General features: G+C 43.0%; 1 protein-coding gene across 3 annotated transcripts; it reads right to left on the bottom strand.

The window, feature by feature from the left end:
• Positions 1-2,732: 2,732 nt before the first annotated feature.
• LOC121583331 (acylphosphatase-2) lies at positions 2,733-18,598 on the bottom strand. 3 transcript variants are annotated; one of them, XM_041899527.2, is made up of 5 exons: positions 18,515-18,598; positions 18,264-18,318; positions 16,553-16,569; positions 16,241-16,350; positions 2,733-3,237 (listed from the first exon to the last, which is right to left on the bottom strand). In XM_041899527.2, the coding sequence occupies exons 1-5, from the start codon at positions 18,521-18,523 to the stop codon at positions 3,123-3,125; spliced, it is 306 nt and encodes a 101-aa protein (XP_041755461.1). In that variant the 5' UTR covers positions 18,524-18,598; the 3' UTR covers positions 2,733-3,122. The 3 variants fall into 3 exon arrangements, with proteins under 3 accessions (XP_041755461.1, XP_041755455.1, XP_041755448.1); XM_041899521.2 differs by lacking the exon at positions 18,264-18,318 and having other exon boundaries at positions 18,515-18,596; XM_041899514.2 differs by lacking the exons at positions 18,264-18,318; positions 18,515-18,598 and adding an exon at positions 17,022-17,126.
• Positions 18,599-18,925: the final 327 nt, after the last annotated feature.

The raw sequence follows: 18,925 nt of genomic DNA, 5'->3' as shown, positions 1-18,925 counted from the left end.
CTTTGTCCCCGCAGAGGCTCCAGTGAGAAAGGCCCTGGGACTGGGTTGCATGGCAACACACTACGCATCGCACCCAACCTACTCACACTGGGAGAGAGAGGGTACTGAGAACATCATAAGGGTGGTGTGTTTTGGACTGGACACAGTTAGGAATGATTTACTGAGCACTGCAATATATCAGGGACAAACACTGTACCGTAGAAAACAACAGACAGACAACTCTTTAGACTGAGGAGTTATACACTGAGTGTACAAAATATTAGGAACACCTTCCTAATATTGAGTTGCACCCCCTTTTGTCCTCAGAACAGCCTGAATTCGTCGGGGTGTCAAAAGCGTTCCCCGGGGATGTGACACTCTGGCTCCATGGACTTTATTATTGAGCCAGGGTTGTTCATTTTCCTTGTTTGGGTGTATTTCTATGTTGGGCATTCTGGTTGTTTCATTTCTATGTGTGGTGATTGTTGTTGATTATTCATGTGACTCCCAATCGGAGGTAACGAGTGTCAGCTGTCGGCTCGTTATCTCTGATTGGGAGCCATATTTATACTGTGTGGTTTCACCTGGGTTTTGTGGGTTTTTGTTTCCTTGTTCCATGTTTCTGTCAGTGTTACAGAGGACTTCACTATCGTCATTTGTTGTTTTTTGTGGTTGCTTTATTTAATAAAGTCATCATGTTCACTCCACGCGCTGCGTATTGGTCCGCTTCTTCAGACGATCGTGACAGGGGATGCTGACCCATATTGACTCCAATGCTTCCCATAGTTCTGTCAAGTTGGCTGGATGTTCTTTGGGTGGTGGACCATTCTTGATACACACAGGAAACTGTTGAGCGTGAAAAACCCAGCAGCGGTGCAGTTCTTGACACAAACCGGTGGACCTGTCCTGGCACTTAATCCCATACCCCATTCAAAGGCACTTGAATATTTTGTATTGCCCATTCACCCTCTGAATGGCACACATACACAATCCATGTCTCAATTGTCTCAAGGCTTAAAAATCTTCTTTAACCTGTCTCCTCTCCTTCATCTACACTGATTGAAGTGGATTTAACATAAGGGATCATAGCTTTCACCTGGATTAATCTGGTCAGTCTATTTCATGGAAAGAGCAGATGTTCCTAATGTTTTGTACACTCAGTGTATAACATACTGTTATGAGTGGGTGGAGAGCATCTTGTGACTGAACATTGAAACATAAGTGAGACTTGTGTGGGTGTAATGTGTGTGCACTGGTGGGGTTATCATACTACTGTATCAAGAAGTTACCTTCGTCAGTCTCTCCATTCCATCCTGTTGTTAAGTGGCCATTACACCCCCGTTCCCAAGTGTAGTAATGGACCGGAGGAAATGGGATTACTTAGGCTACCCGGTCACTTAACGTGTGCCACTGATTTTTACTACAGGAGATCCTTTCCAAGGGTGGGGGTGGGGGTGAGGGGGAGACTAAAGGCTTTTATCCAATCATCTGAGACCAGGAAAAACCTTCACATGAGGCTTCAAAGGGCACTTAAACAATTAGTCATTGACCAAGAAGCCCCCGCTTACTAAACCTGTTTGTCTGTGTATGACAGAAATATAGCAAGTCCTCTAATAAGTAAAAAAAAAAAAAATGTACCATAAACATTATATAGCACTACCCATATATCATAATTAGATAAAGCGCTGCCCATATATCATAATTACATAAAGCACTGCCCATATATCATAATTAGATAAAGCACTGCCCATATAGCATAATTAGATAAAGCTAAATCTATAACAAGCATCATTATCACTGGAGGTTTCCTGATAGGTAAACATGCATGCTGTAAGGACTATAGCCTCCTGCTGTGTAGAGAAAAGCTCAGGTACAGTATGCTTCTCTCTCTCTCTGAGACTGTATTCCCATGCAGAGCAGTAGGAGACTCTGGGCTCAATATTGGAGCATAAGCCCTTGGGTTAAATCAAGTTTCTCTGTCAGAAAATATAATTTTGACCTGCTCCTGCTCACATGGGGGATTAACCACCACACTGCATGCTGGGTAAAAAGCAGACCTGAATGGATGTTGTTACTCAGGTAGACTTGACTGGGTGATGACGAGATGGTGTTGGCACAAGGCAAGGTAGAGAGGGGTCAGGGCAGGGGCAGCTGGGAGTCAACAACATAGTGTCAAGACAGGGAGAAAGAGAAAGTGCAAGAGCCATGGAGATAAGGAGAACACACACATAGGCCTACCGTGTCTGATGAACTGAAAATCATGCAGACGCATGCACGCACACACAAACACACACACGTATACACACCAGTGGAGGCTACTGAGGGGAGGACGGCTCATAATAATGGCTGGAATGGAGTGGTATCAAACACGTTTCCATGTGTTTGATGCCATTCCATTTACTCCATTCTAGCCATTATTATGAGCCGTCCTCCCCTCAGCAGCTTCTACTGATACGCATGTACATCTGCACACACACAAACTCTAATGGGTTGTTCAAAACTCCTGACTTGGCCAGTTGTGTCTTGGCGACTCAGCGTGATGGTGCAGTCTGACTCTGGCTGGATTTCTCTGTGTTTAATTGGATTAGGTAAACAATCACGTGACCTTACACAACATTATTCAGGACCAGAGGAGACCAGATAGGAAAGAGACACAGTAAGAGACTCTATCTTGAAGGGACCAAAAAATAAGTAAATAATTTTGTCCCTGTATTAACTATTTAATAGTGCATTTGTATTGAATTCTAATAACATAGAGCTTGAAAGTTTTTTTTTATTGCATTACATTTTTTGAAGAAAAGCATTGAGAATCTGCAAAGCACAACGCTGCATGACAATAGATGCTGCTCTGCCAGCCTGAATGTAACATTCAAAATGTTCAGACGGGGAATACATTTATGAGAAAAAACAACAACTTTTGGATGAGCAACTATTTGGATGAGCTTGTACATAAGAAAATGTCACAATTTCAAAGCTTAACATTTTTGAATATATTTTTCAGAAACGTTGGGTAGGAAACCATACATTCAGAAACATAAGGTGGTATGGGGAAGGATACTACCCACTGAGACAGTAGGTAACACTGATGTGGTAAAAGCACTGGAGAGGGTGTGGTTAGAGTGGCGTTGGATGAAGGGAGTTCCTCAGAAGCGTGTCTTGAAGCCAAAGAGCTCCACCTTGTCAATGGATCTCTCATTGGAGAACGAGGCTCGGGTGATGCGACAGCTGGGACTCCCCTCCTTACTCAGCCACACCTTCCTGTGAAATGAGAAAGATGGAGAGATTGAAAAGAAAGGGAAAGAAAGAGAAGATGTTCTGTTATCCATCACCCTCTTATGTCAATGATGGTCATTTTTTAGGCAACACACTGCTTCTGTTTCCCATAAAGAAAGATTACTCTGCTCTGTTCTCGTGTTGGCTTTTTTCTCTAATATAAGCTACTACATGATCTGTTTATCCTCTCAACAGCTAACCATGTTCTCTATAGCTTGGGAACATACATTACATTGCTTAAATTACCTTTGAGAGTTTGAACATGCTCTAGACAGCAGGGAATCTGAGGTTTTCTGGAGACCCCTCTGTTCAGCAAACAGTGCCAAGGCTAAATAAGGCTTGTCACATGTCAGATGGACACAGGGAATGCAGGCTTTCTAAGACAGCTGGCCAACCCATGGGGGCGACACTAGATCGACTGTATCTCCTATAATATAGTCCCTCCTATCCCTTGCAAAACTGGGATTTTTGTCATCAGTCAAACAGCTGTGGGTATTCACTAAAACTTCAACCTCTGTTTCAGCCGACTGGTAAAAATGGTTCAGCAACATGATCCTAACCTCTGTCAGCAAAGACAAATGATTCAGCTATAGCCTGAGTCCAAGCTCCAGCCGGCCTCGGTACAGTGCATAGGAGGCAGTTTTTCTTGGCACCATCTCTAGTGTTCTCTATGACAAATGACTTTGGGAAAAGCACAACACAAACATAATCAAGTAAATTGAATTGAATAACTCAGCACTGTTTTAAATCTAAACCTCAGTTTACCATGAGACATGCCCAGTGTGGAGTAACAGGCAACATGCTTACTCTACAGCATGTAGGTCAAGCTCTGGTGACTGAGACCCTGTCACTCATGTCGCTGCATGGCCGATTATTATGGGCTACATTATTTCCTAGTCTGTGTAGATTAGTTGAGAGATTGTAGAGGATCAGTGCGCCACATGTGGTCATCCTAAAGCACGGTCTGGTGCGACGGGAGTTCAGTCAGATCACGGAGACATAACGCAATAGCTGCCCATAACGTGCCAGCTGACTGACAGCTGCCTCAATGACAGAGAGCAAGATGGAGGGAGAGAGAGAGAGAGAGGGATGAGGCAACATCTCCGTCTTCTGCATTCTCTGCTCCACTCTGCTCTAGTGTCGCACACAGCCCACAGACTGCAGATTTGACAGCAATCACAGGGCTTACAGGTTAGCTCTAAGTCGCCCGTTGCATCAGGTAAATATTCATCTCCACTGACTTCACTCTGCAAAATAAAATGGAGGATTGAACCCAAAAGAGTGTGAGCATAAGGATGGTTGTCTCTCTACTATATGATGTGTCTGTGGCTATTTTCCTAGTTCAAAGCATTTGCACTTCTTGTCCTGGTAATAGATAGACTTTGATGTTTTTGACTTGTATGTTGAACCTCTTAAGCAAAGCTACCCCCAGTCCACCCCCTAATAAGTGAATTACCCCAATTTAGAAGCACATGACTGTGTGAACTGATCTAATAAGCACATGAGAAGAAAAAAACATGTGGTGTGTGTCACAGCGAGAGAAAGACAGAGAGAGAGCGACGAGAGAGCGATGACTGTATTTGCTGCTATAACAATACCTAACATTGCCCATGTGATGGTGGGTTGATAAGACTGGCCTGGTCTCTGAGTGAGCGCCACCCACTGCATCCACTCTGCCTGACTGACTGACTGACTGACTGACCAGGCCTCTAGAGGAAAGGACATTTCCTTTTTCCCACACACTTGAGGAAATGAGATAACATAAACCAGTGTATGGGAAGGAATTCAATGTGTTTTAAAAAAACGTTCTGCTGCAGAATAAACTATGGCATTGCATTGTTCCTGGAGAGCAATCTTAACTGGCCTGGCTGGCTAATGGCTCTGTATGGTTTATAATGAAGTTGGACTTCCAATACTCTGCCAAGGTTACAGGGGTTTTTTATCGCTTTGGTACTATTTTCACAAGTATGTGGTAAAACTCTTAGTACAAAACTCAAAACAGATAGTCTAAACTTTAGGGACATTTACAATTGACTAAGTACAACACACAAAATCACACAGTAACTTTTTCACCAAACCTAAATCAGTATTTCATCTAGAAATACCTTTCATATAAAGTAATTGCCTTTCACAATACCTTTTATATTATTCTCTTCTCATTTGTTTAAATACATTTGACCATCACTTAATCCAATTGCGCTTAATGGTTAATCACTTAACTGTTTGGCAAACCTATAGATTTTAAACTGGTTTGTCTACTATACAGTGGGGGAAAAAAGTATTTAGTCAGCCACCAATTGTGCAAGTTCTCCCACTTAAAAAGATGAGAGAGGCCTGTAATTTTCATCATAGGTACACGTCAACTATGACAGACAAATTGAGAAAAAAAATCCAGAAAATCACATTGTAGGATTTTTTATGAATTTATTTGCAAATTATGGTGGAAAATAAGTATTTGGTCACCTACAAACAAGCAAGATTTCTGGCTCTCACAGACCTGTAACTTCTTCTTTAAGAGGCTCCTCTGTCCTCCACTCGTTACCTGTATTAATGTCACCTGTTTGAACTTGTTATCAGTATAAAAGACACCTGTCCACAACCTCAAACAGTCACACTCCAAACTCCACTATGGCCAAGACCAAAGAGCTGTCAAAGGACACCAGAAACAAAATTGTAGACCTGCACCAGGCTGGGAAGACTGAATCTGCAATAGGTAAGCAGCTTGGTTTGAAGAAATCAACTGTGGGAGCAATTATTAGGAAATGGAAGACATACAAGACCACTGATAATCTCCCTCGATCTGGGGCTCCACGCAAGATCTCACCTCGTGGGGTCAAAATGATCACAAGAACGGTGAGCAAAAATCCCAGAACCACACGGGGGGACCTAGTGAATGACCTGCAGAGAGCTGGGACCAAAGTAACAAAGCCTACCATCAGTAACACACTACGCCGCCAGGGACTCAAATCCTGCAGTGCCAGACGTGTCCCCCTGCTTAAGCCAGTACATGTCCAGGCCCATCTGAAGTTTGCTAGAGTGCATTTGGATGATCCAGAAGAGGATTGGGAGAATGTCATATGGTCAGATGAAACCAAAATAGAACTTTTTGGTAAAAACTCAACTCGTCGTGTTTGGAGGACAAAGAATGCTGAGTTGCATCCAAAGAACACCATACCTACTGTGAAGCATGGGGGGTGGAAACATCATGATTTGGGGCTGTTTTTCTGCAAAGGGACCAGGACGACTGATCCGTGTAAAGGAAAGAATGAATGGGGCCATGTATTGTGAGATTTTGAGTGAAAACCTCCTTCCATCAGCAAGGGCATTGAAGATGAAACGTGGCTGGGTCTTTCAGCATGATAATGATCCCAAACACACCGCCCGGGCAACGAAGGAGTGGCTTCGTAAGAAGCATTTCAAGGTCCTGGAGTGGCCTAGCCAGTTTCCAGATCTCAACCCCATAGAAAATCTTTGGAGGGAGTTGAAAGTCTGTGTTGCCCAGCGACAGCCCCAAAACATCACTGCTCTAGAGGAGATCTGCATGGAGGAATGGGCCAAAATACCAGCAACAGTGTGTGAAGACTTACAGAGAACGTTTGACCTGTGTCATTGCCAACAAAGGGTATATAACAAAGTATTGAGAAACTTTTGTTATTGACCAAATACTTATTTTCCACCATGATTTGCAAATAAATTCATTAAAAATCCTACAATGTGATTTTCTGGAGAAAAAAAATCTCAATTTGTCTGTCATAGTTGACGTGTACCTATGATGAAAATTACAGGCCTCTCTCATCTTTTTAAGTGGGAGAACTTGCACAATTGGTGGCTGACTAAATACTTTTTTCCCCCACTGTATATGGATTTTGAGAACTACAGAAATAAAATGTGTGTTTGTAAAGTATAAATATCTAAATGACATATATGATACATTATAACCATACATAATAGCTACTCGTTATTGCTAATTGATTTCACATAGTGGCAACTTCAATTGGTCACCATATAAAAGGGTGTGTGTAAACACTTGCAATTTCTTTCAACATGGAGCAGAATAGACAGCAAGGGAGAGGAAGAAGTCAAAGAGCTCGTGGACAAGGTGCCCGTCTTAGAGGTGGGCATGGGCCCAGTCAAAGAGGTGGACATCAGAGAGAGCGAGGGAGGCAGACGGCAGGGAACTGTTGTATCTAATGAAGTCCGGGCCATCGTCGTTGACCATGTGGTAAACAGAGGCTTTACCATAGCAGAGGCTGCTAGATTAGTTCACCTCAATCTGAAAAGATCAACTGTCAATTCGATCATGAGAACATTTCGCCAAGAAAACCGGTAAGTCTGCAGGATATGCACTATGCTTTACCATTACATTTATAGTAAATTACATTGCAATTCATGTAAATTCACAAAACATGTTACAGTATGATCTATTGACAGTATACTCTGTTCTACCCTCAGAATTGACAGAAGACCCCATGGATGTGGCCGTGTGCTGACCGACCAGCAGTAGTGGGCAGTGGTGGAAATGGTGAAGGTCAGGAATGACATACTGCTGTCTGAAATAAAGCAGGCCATTGATGAGAACGATGACACCTCCATCAGCCTACCAACAATCGCCCGCCTTTTGAAGAGGCACCAGGTATCTATGAAACACATTTACCTGGTGCCTTTTGAGAGAAACAACGACTGGGTGAAACAACTGCAGGCCGAGTATGTTCAGGTACAGCACTATATACTGTATTACTGTTACTGTTTGATGCCATGCTACTTAACAATATCATGTTGGAACTATACTATAAAAATAACTTACCAAAATATATTTTGAGAGGGAGATGGTGCTTGATGCTGCTGTGAACCATCACAAGTATATCTTTGTTGATAAAGTGGGTTTCAACCTGGCCAAAACTTGGCGCTGTGGGCAGAACCTCATCGCCCAATGGGTGACCGTCCAAGTGCCTGGACAACGTGGGGGAAACATCTCCATGTGCGCAGCTATCTCTGAAGATGGTGTGGTAGGACGTAGGCCATTACTTGGATCCTACAACTCTGCACACCTCATTGTTTCTCAATTAAATTGAGCAGGCCTGTCAAGGTGAAGGGGTCACCTATGTCATTGTGTGGGACAATGTCAGATTCCACCATGCAGATGTGGTTCAAGCATGGTTTTGGGCCCATCCCCGATTCGTGACCCTTTACCTGCCCCCATACTCTCCTTTCCTTAACCCTCTTGAGGAATTTGTTTCAGCATGGAGGTGGAAGGTGTACGATTGCCATCCCCATGAGCGTGCCACCCTCCTTCTGGCCATGGATGAGGCATGCGACGACATCAATGCAGACCAATGCCAAGCTTGCATTCGACTTGCCAAAAGGTTTTTCCCGCAGTGCATGAACAATGAGGACATTCACTGTGATGTGGATGAGAATTTATGGCCAAATGCTCAAGACAGGCTTGATGCAAATTAATGCGTGCTAAACGTTAGGTTTTATTTTAATTTAATTTGTTTCATTTAATTTCTTACAAATTAAATTAAAATAAAACCTAACGTTTAGCACGCATTAATATGCATCAAGCCTGTCTTGAGCATTTGGCCATAAATTCTCATCCACATCACAGTGAATGTCCTCATTGTTCATGCACCGCGGGAAAAACCTTTCAGAAAAATGTAATGTTTTTTTTGCATGAACGATTGTAGAGGATGTCTTCATTGATCAAACCTTTGATTACACATTGGATAGATATTATGGAAATTATCGATTTTCTGTCAATTTTGTTGGGTAATGTACAGTGCCTTCGGAAAGTATTCAGACCCCTTGACTTTTTCCACATTTTGTTACGTTACAGCCTTATTCTAAAATGGATTAAATAAATAAAAAATCCTCAGCAATCTACACACAATACCCCATAATGACAAAGCGTAAACAGGTTTTTAAACATTTTTGCAAATGTATTAAAAATACAAAACCAATACCTTATTTACATTAGTATTCAGACCCTTTGCTATGAGACTCGAAATTGAGCTCAGGTGTATCCTGTTTCCATTGATCATCCTTGAGATGTTTCTACAACTTGATTGGAGTCCACCTGTGGTAAATTCAATTGATTGGACATGATTTGGAAAGGCACACACCACCTGTCTATATAAGGTCCCACAGTTGACAATGCATGTCAGAGCAAAAACCAAGCCATGAGGTCGAAGGAATTGTCCGTAGAGCTCAGAGACAGGATTGTGCCGAGGAACAGATCTGGGGAAGGGTACCAAAAAATGTCTTCAGCATTGAAGGTCCCCAAGAACACAGTGGCCTCCATCATTCTTAAATGGAAGAAGTTTGGAACCACCAACTCTTCCTAGAACTGGCCGTCCAGCCAAACTGAGCAATCGGGTGAGAAGGGCCTTGATCAGGGAGGTGACCAAGAACCCGATGGTCACTCTGACAGACCTCTAGAGTTCCTCTGTGGAGATGGGAGAACCTTCCAGAAGAACAACCATCTCTGCAGCACTCCACCAATCAGGCCTTTATGGTAGAGTTGCCAGACAGAAGCCACTCCTCAGTAAAAGGCACGACAGCCAGCTTGGAGTTTCCCAAAAGGCACCTAAAGGACTCTCAGACCATGAGAAACAAGATTCTCTGGTCTGATGAAACTAAGATTGAACTCTTTGGCCTGAATGCCAAGCGTCACGTCTGGAGGAAACCTGGCACCATCCCTACGGTGAAGCATGGGGGTGGCAGCAGCATGCTGTGGGGATGTTTTTCAGTGGCAGGGACTGGGAGACTAGTCAGGATCGAGGGAAAGGTGAATGGAGCAAAGTACAGAGAGATCCTTGATGAAAAGACCTTAGACTGCTCAGGACCTCAGACTGGGGCGAAGGTTCACCTTCCAACATGACAACAACCCTAAGCACACAGCCAAGACTATGCAGGAGTGGTTTCGGGACAAGTCTCTGAATGTCCTTGAGTGGCCCAGCCAGAGCCTGGACTTGAACCCGATCAAACATCTCTGGAGAGATAGCTGTGCAGCAACGCTCCCCATCCAACCTGACAGAGCCTGAGAGGATCTGCAGAGAAGAATGGGAGAAACTCCCCAAATACAGGTGTGCCAAGCTTGTAGCGTCATACCCAAGAAGACTCAAGGCTGTAATCACTACCAAAGGTGCTTCAACAAAGTACTAAGTAAAGGGTCTGAATACTTACGTAAATGGGTTATTTCGTTTTTTTTTATTTTTGATAAATTAGCAAATATTTCAAAAAACCAGTTTTTGCTTTGTCATTATGGGGTAGTGTGTAGATTGATGAGGGGGGAAAAAACAATTTAATCAATTTTAAAATAAGGCTGTAACCTAGTCAAGGGGTCTGAATACTTTCCGAAGCACTGTAAGTGTATTGCTTAATGTGAACTGTCCTTTAGCATAGTACTTTTAAGGGTGATTTGAAACACGCATCTTCAATTGTTTGCTATTGGATTAACTGGTAGTTAAAATGACTAAATTGAAAAGATGTCATTATGTTGTGTTTTGGTGATTAAACCAATGTTCTCATTACAATACACGTATATTTTGACTCAATGGTTGTGTGGTGAGAGATGTTTACAATCGAAATGAATGCAGAATGACCAGTTTTGAATAGAAGACTGGCTGCGTTACTGTGACGAGTACTGAGGATATGAAGAGGCAGACGCAGGAATAAACAATGTAAAGGTTTACTTAACACTGAGCAAGAGAACAACAACACGCGAGTACACGACATGACACTAACAATCACACACAACACAACACTGAACAGTCCAGGGCTATATAGGGGTGGTGATGAGATGATGAGGGGCAGGTACGCTGGAGGTGATTAGGGTGCTTTGGGTTTCCATTCCGGTGTTGCCGAGGTGGTACGCTCAGACTGGTGGCTCAGTAGACTGGCGAATCAGAGCGCCGGAGGGGAACAACGGGAGGAGACGTGACAGTTACAAGTGTGACCAGTTTGGAGTTTTGTACTAAGAGTTGTGAAAATGTACCACATACTTGTGAAAATAGTACCAAAGCATTTAAAAACGAACAGCGCCAGGCCAGCTAGAACATTTCCTGCTTAAAAGAACAAGGGTGATACGGTCAAATAAAACAAACTATGTTATGTTAATATGTATGGATTATAATGTGGGATGGCTGATTCGAACTGTACCCTTCAATTGTAGTCTAATCTTCCAATTGGTGAAATACTTTACGTTTCAGGATTTAAAAAGAGCAATAAGCAGCAGGAAATCTTATGGAATGTGCATTTGATGTAAGTGAGAGTTAGCAATCTGTGGGAGTGGCTGATACTCTGAACACAGCCACATCCCTGATGTCAACATGCTCCCAGAATGAATGCTTGAAAGTCCCTGAGCTTATGGGAGACGAGCGCAGGGGGAGGGAGCTCTAGCAGGAGGGGGATATAGTGACTTCATATGTACTGTTCATACACACATAATATCACCCCTCTGTAACTTCTGAATTCACACACATAGGAATTCCTCATGTGAGAGGTATGGTAGGGTGTGTGTGTGTGTGTGTGTGTGGGTGTGTGTGTGTGTTTTCTAAGGGAGGTGTGTGTTCTCTGAGTGAGGAATGTGAAGGGGGTATGAGATGAGCAGTGCCAGTTCTAGAATTGTACCTACATGGATTCCTTATTGATTGATGGATGTTTGTTCACTAAGAGATCCTAAACAGCTGCTTTAACCAAAACCCTTCCAGAGGAAATCTTACCAGTGGAGCTGGCAGAGGGTCAAAATGAAATATCTGGGCCTGTCTGAGCTTCGTAATAGGCTGAAAACCCCTGTCCCCAAACAGTCATCAGCCCAACAGCTGCATGCAGTGCATTACACATAGCTGCAGTGAATAGGGGGCATAGTGGCATATAGAGATAGCTTTAGAGAGCACTAAGGCTTTAGTTTGGGCTCCATCAAAACAGGGCTAAGTGGGATTAAATGGGCCAGAATCCAGACCATCTGTGTCACCGTTGCGCCACTCGCTGACCAGCGGTCTCAGCCGCCATGGACAGAGACCTGGGGAAAACAGTGGCACCTACAGCCACACCCATCCACCGCCCTGTTCCTCCTATCCTCCATCTAACTACTTTATCATCCTCCCTCATCACTCACTCGCTGATCATCCTCTGCTTCTCCCTCTCTCGTTCTCATTCTATCCCCATCTCTCTCTTATAGATTTACTCAATCTCCCTCCCTCTCTCTCCCTTAATCCATCATTTACTTTCTCCCTTTTGCTTTCTCTAATTTCCTCTTTCTCCCTCTCTTGCCCAATCATCCCTCCCTCCCTCCCAGTGGTAGTTTGTAGGTCTCTTCAAACACAGAAGTTGTTCTGATTTGGGTCACACGACTCAGGAGAGAGGAGAGCTATATTAGTTATAGCAGGCAGCAGGTCAGTCCCACAGTGCTGCATAATAATAATAATAATAATAATATGCCATTTAGCAGACGCTTTTATCCAAAGCGACTTACAGTCATGCGTGCATACATTTTTTTTGTGTATGGGTGGTCCCAGGGATCGAACCCACTACCTTGGCGTTACAAGCGCCGTGCTCTACCAGCTGAGCTACAGAGGACCACATGCATACATGTTACAACTGATACAGAGAGCTAAAACACCATCCACTTTCATTGATTTTAGGGATGAGAGAACCCTGTGTGTGACACATAAAAACAATATGCCACTCCCTGTCTGATACAGCCTACTAGCCTACATCAGCTAGCTGGAAACTGATTGAACAGGTGGGGACTTCTAGCTTGATTTCAGTGGTGGCTTTGCTGTTCCATACATATAAGTTATTTTGACATACCAATAAGCAATATGATCCAAACACAGAACAGAGTAGGATAGGGAAAGAGCATTGGGAAAAGGCCAAATGCAGGTACGTGTGTGGGTACATTTCAGTCATTTTGCAGATGCTCTTATCCAGAGCGATTTACAGGAGGAGCACATTGACAGATTTTTCACCTAGTCAGCTCAGCGATTCGACCAGCGACAATTCGGTTACTGGCTAAACACTCTCAACCGCTAGGCTACCTGCCGCCGTGGGTACTGGGTATAGCTTCAGAGAAAATCAAAAACACTGCTACAAGGCAGCAGCTGCATACTGTCCAATAGCTTCAGACATTATTATTTGTCAACCTATTTGTTAAAGCAATAATCTTGTTAATGATCTGAGTAGAATAAATTGTAGCTGTATGGCTGATTGAATTGTCTCAATAGGGATGGATGCAGCAGCCATGCAGATATGATCTGGGCCTAATAATAGGGGGAGTTCATCCATCCACCCAGAATGACTGTGGCCTAAAATAACAATTAGGAAGGAAATCTTGTCATATCAGGGAACACAAGAGCTGACTGATACTGGCCAAACCACTCTCTCTCTCCTGACCAGACATCAGCGCAAATTGGGGATAATTCCATTAGGGCTCTTTAAATAGAGGTTTTATTGCCCAGGAATGGCACTGTTACCATAGCAGCTCGCACAGCTGGACTTTGTGAGTAGGCACCAGGGTTTAGTTTGCATTGTCAATGATCCCATGTCTACAAAATGAGGTATCCAGAACACTCAACAAAGCTGAGCTCAGGAAGAGATGACCCCTGCTGAGTCCCAAAGACACTGTTCTGTTTTAGCTCTCTGTGGAACACACTTGAGATTATGAAGTCATCTCTGTGAGCTGCCTCCACCCCGATGACATCAGATTCACATCTGGATGAGAGACCCACCCCCGGACCCCAGCCCTGTTGGTGAGATTATCTCTACCAAGACACTTACTCCCCGGCCAATCGACGAGAGAGAGTGAGAGAGCGAGAGAGAACGAGAGAGAGCAAGAGAGCGAGAGAGCAATGTTGAGAGAGGAGAAAGAAGAAAAGATAGAAAAAGAGAAATAGAGCAGAGAGTCGCTGGTTCCCCAAACAGACTCTCCCAATTTCAATTACGATCTTGTCTCATCGCTGCAACTCCCCAACGGGCTCGGGAGAGGTGAAGGTCGAGTCATGCGTCCCCCAAAACATGACTTGCCAAACCGCGCTCCTTAACACCCGCCCGCATAACCCGGAAGCCAGCTGCACCAATGTGTCGGAGGAAACACTGTTCAACTGACGACCGAAATCAGTCTGCAGGCGCCCGACCTGCCACAAGGAGTCGCTAAAGCGTGATGAGCCAAGTAAAGCCCCCCCCCGGCCAAACCCTCCCGTAACCCGGACGATGCTGGGCCAATTGTGCGCCGCCCTCTGTGACTCCCGGTTGTGACTCAGCCTGGGATCGAACCTGGGTGTGTGGTAGACGCCTCACTGCGATGCAGTGCCTTAGACCGCTGCGCCACTCGGGAGGCCCCCAAAGGGAACATTTCGGACAAACTCTCTGACAATAAGAAACACATTAGCCATAGTAATCAGCTAACGTGTGATAAAGCCAACACCAACAACAGCAATAAATAACAACTCATATCACACTAACACACAAAGATCAGTAAAAATAATAGGTCTGGATAATAGCATTTAACTTGGAAGGAAAATACAGTACAGTACTGAATCTTGTCATATTTCTCTCCCAGAGAAACTGAATGTATCAGGGTGTTCTAGTGGAAGGCTATGCCAAAACACTATCTCATCATTATAGAATGTGCAGGCAGTAATCTGTGATTGCCCTGCCCACCAGAACAGAGGAGAATAAAGCCAATCAGATCTACGGGGATAGACAGACTCGAGGATTGTAAGGGTTGTAAAAACTATGATCACGAGAGAAGAGGGACTCCAAAAAGTCTCAATTCTATTGAGTTTAGTTCTATAAAACATCTGACCAATGTGAAGTAAGGGACTATTGAATGCTGGAACTGGTCTATATAGGTTAATAGTGCCACCTGCTGGTATAATAAGAGAAAATCATTAAAGGCAGTGCTTGACTTGGAGTGAAATACGTGCTGGTATTCATTTTGGATGCTGGTACTGTTTACATTTAGGTGCAGCAGCTCCACAATACTTTTGAGCTAATATTCTATAAGAGGAACAGGAGCTCAATGAGTAGAACATTTGACGTGCTGGTATTCAGCTCCTGCCCAAGTCAAGCACTGAATAAAGGCCAAATGCAGCCATTTTTATCTCAATATCAAATCATTTCTGGGTAACAATTAAGTACCTTACTGTTATTTTGTTCAATTAAATGGTCAAAAAGAAACAAAAATAGCTTCTTAGCAAAGAGCAATTTCTCAAGCAAGAATTTCGCTAGGACTGTCTGGGAGTGGTCTGAGTTAGGGGCCTTATTGGATGAGCCTAAAGGGAGGGATCTGTAACCTGACAACTAGCTGTTATTGGCAGAGGTTTGAAACTCTCTTTGTTATTGGCCTATTAACTTATACTGCCTGGTGATGTCGCCATTCAGGCTAAAACTCCATCCCACCAAAACAGACTGAAATGTCAGGCTTTCTTTTCAAATAGCTCTTACAATAAAATGGCATTATCATCATAACACCTTCCTAATATTGAGTTAAGTGCCCTCAAAGGCACTTAAACTTTTGTCTTGCCCACCCACTGAATGGCACACATACACAATCCATGTCTCAATTGTCTCAAGCCTTAAAAATCCTTCTTTAACCGGTCTCATCCCCTTCATCTACACTGATTGAAGTGGATTTAACAAGGGACATCCATAAGGGATCATACCTTTCAACTGGATTCACCTGGTCAGTCTATGTCATGGAAAGAGCAGGTTAATGTTTTGTATACTCAGTGTATATAAAACACAGGGTCTTTAAGACAGATCAGCAATGGGAGGGGATGATTGGCACTGCATTCTGTATCACTTTTAGAAAGGGTTGAAAATGGTTAGAACATTTTCAAAGCCCATATTTCAATGCAAAATAAGACTGGTGTTCCTACTGCTTACATTTGCTTCTTTCACTCTCTGTGGAGCTTGTACTCTGTTCAGAGCCTTGGCTAGCAACAGAGTGGTTTTTCAATGCAGTAGATAGTGGTGTAGGACTTACATCTCTCGGATCATGTCTGCAGGCCCCTGAACCTGACCGACCACAGTGCCCTTGTTGGTGTTCTTCACCCAGCCACACAGACCCAGTCTCAGACCCTCCTTTTCTGTGTACTGGAGAGAAGATGAGAAAGAGGGAGAGACAGCAATGAACATGATTCATACAGTCAGGAGTGATATCACTAGGCACTATACTGTTGATTGACATCTCCTCTGTGAAAGTGCTAGGGGTGGGCACTTATTTTAGCAGTGTAGAATTTTTTTTTTTTTTAATTTGACTGAAATTCAGTTATAGGGTCTTGTGGGAGGAACTTACCATTCTGAAACAGACCCCTACAAGAAACAGAGAAAACATGATTACTGAAAAATGTAAAAGGCTATATCACCTATTAGATTATACAGTTGACTGAGTCTTCACTTATGATGATGATAGGTTCCATATTGACTGTACTAAGAGTTCTGTGGGTGTAAACGAAGAACTAACTGCAGGGTTGTAAACAAGACCCCACCTGTGGCGCTGAAGGTGGGTGTAATAATGCAGCAGCAAGCTCTTAGGTTGTTAGAACCTGTTGGCTATGTGTCATTGAAGGCAAGTGTAAATCAGAGACTCTTAGCAAGCAAGTGTTACTTTGCTTATTTAGTGAAGTGCACTACGCTTAAAAAAACACAGAGCAATGGACACTTGCAAGAACCTAAATTAAGAAACGCAGATCATTTTACAGTATGGTCACTCACGACGGGAATACTGTGCAATTAAGAACTACAAGCAACTCGAAGACACCAACCTTGGACATGGCCAAATATCTCAAAATCTACGGAACACAATTTTGCACCAGCTGCGTCATTGGACATGGTTAATTCAACAGTTGTCCAGAATAATGTCAGAAGGAACTGGCAACAGAAAAGCTTGAGCCACTTTGTCCACTAGATGTCAGACAAACCATCCTGTCTAATTTGGCCCACAACTCTACTGCTGTTTTTGTACATATTTCTGAAAACAATCATACTGAATCTTGGATAGCCATGGTAAATGCCAGCCATTGGGGGAAAAAAGCACATAAGCAAAACAACGTCAATGGTCAAAGTCTGTATTAGTGAGGGTGTTAGTGTTGAAAAATAGCATTTAGGTGAAGGTTCAGCAAATGACATGCTCTATTGGATGGAAACAAGAGTTGATTTGATAGATCCCCCCAGGGTCTGAAATGACATACAAACAAACATAACCTACTTAACCTGTAAAATACAGTGCAGAGTGGATATATACCCAACACACAAACAAATAAAAACATGTGTAAATCAGATGAACACACACACACACACAACAAACACACAGATACTGATACACATCAGAACAGCACAGCAGTAAACCTCATTTTATTTTCAGAAAACATCTGAATAGAATGCTTAGTCACAAAATAGCTTGTTTGTTGAGGCTAATTAGATGAATGACCCATGCAATCTTGGTAGCTAACCACCACAACCTGTAGCTCTTTGCTAACTTTAAGCTTCATAAAGACCTGCAGCTGTCTAGCACTTGTCTGAGACTGATATACCGGCTAACATGAGGCTACCAATCTGAGCTACCGGTAACTACAATACAGTGTTAACCTGGGGCTAAATGATAACTAGGGCTCTCTGCCAACCCGGGGCCCCTTAGCTATGACCTGCAGCTACATGCTGACTCAGAAACATGAGAACTGGACTCCTGACTGATCTTTGCCTGCAGCATCAACACCACACTGACTTTGAGGGCAAATGTATAAATAGCACAAATGTGCCATTCCTAACCCTTGGAATGAATTTCCACTCCAGATCCCAGAAAATAAATCCTCCCACCCACATTGACTCACATTTTCAAACCTAGGCAATACTCATATTACATATCCAAGGGAAAACAGTTACATTAAAATATATTCATATTTACTACTACTTTCAAATTCAAATACAGCTCTTATACATCTCCAGTAGAAAAAATGTATTTGCATAAATATTACCCCATTATATTCTAAACTAGAACTGATACTTACCGGTATATAAAAGTGAACCTTTATGCTCAAACCCAGAACATCCATTTACTTCCCCCTAGAGAAAATACCATCCTTAGGTTCACGGTGGGTGTAATAATGCAGCAGCAAGCTCTTAGGTTGTTAGAACCTGTAAGCTATGTGTCATTGAAGGCAAGTGTAAATCAGAGACTCTTAGCAAGCAAGTGTTACTTTGCTTATTTAGACTGGAATGCTGTGCAATTAAGAACTACAAGAAACTCGAAGACACCAACCTTGGACATGGCCAAATATCTCAAAATCTACGGAACACAATTTTGCACCAGCTGCGTCATTGGACATGGTGAATTCAACAGTTGTCCAGAATAATGTCAGAAGGAACTGGCAAAAGAAAAGCTTGAGCCACTTTGTCCACTAGATGTCAGACAAACCATCCTGTCTAATTTGGCCCACAACTCTGTTTTTGTACATATTTCTGAAAATCATACTGAATCTTGGATAGCCATGGTAAATGCCAGCCATTGCGGGAAAAAAGCACACAAGCAAAACAATGTAAGTTGTCAAAGTCTGAATTAGTGAGGGTGTTGGTGTTGAAAAATAGCATTTAGGTTCAGTTCAGCAAATGACTGGCTCTATCGGATGGAAACAATAGTTGATTTGATAGATCCCCCCAGGGTCTGAAATGA

This window comes from Coregonus clupeaformis, chromosome 1 (assembly GCF_020615455.1).
Source record: "Coregonus clupeaformis isolate EN_2021a chromosome 1, ASM2061545v1, whole genome shotgun sequence".
NCBI classification, from domain to species: Eukaryota; Metazoa; Chordata; class Actinopteri; order Salmoniformes; family Salmonidae; genus Coregonus; species Coregonus clupeaformis.
This window is presented reverse-complemented; position numbering and strand designations above follow the sequence as displayed.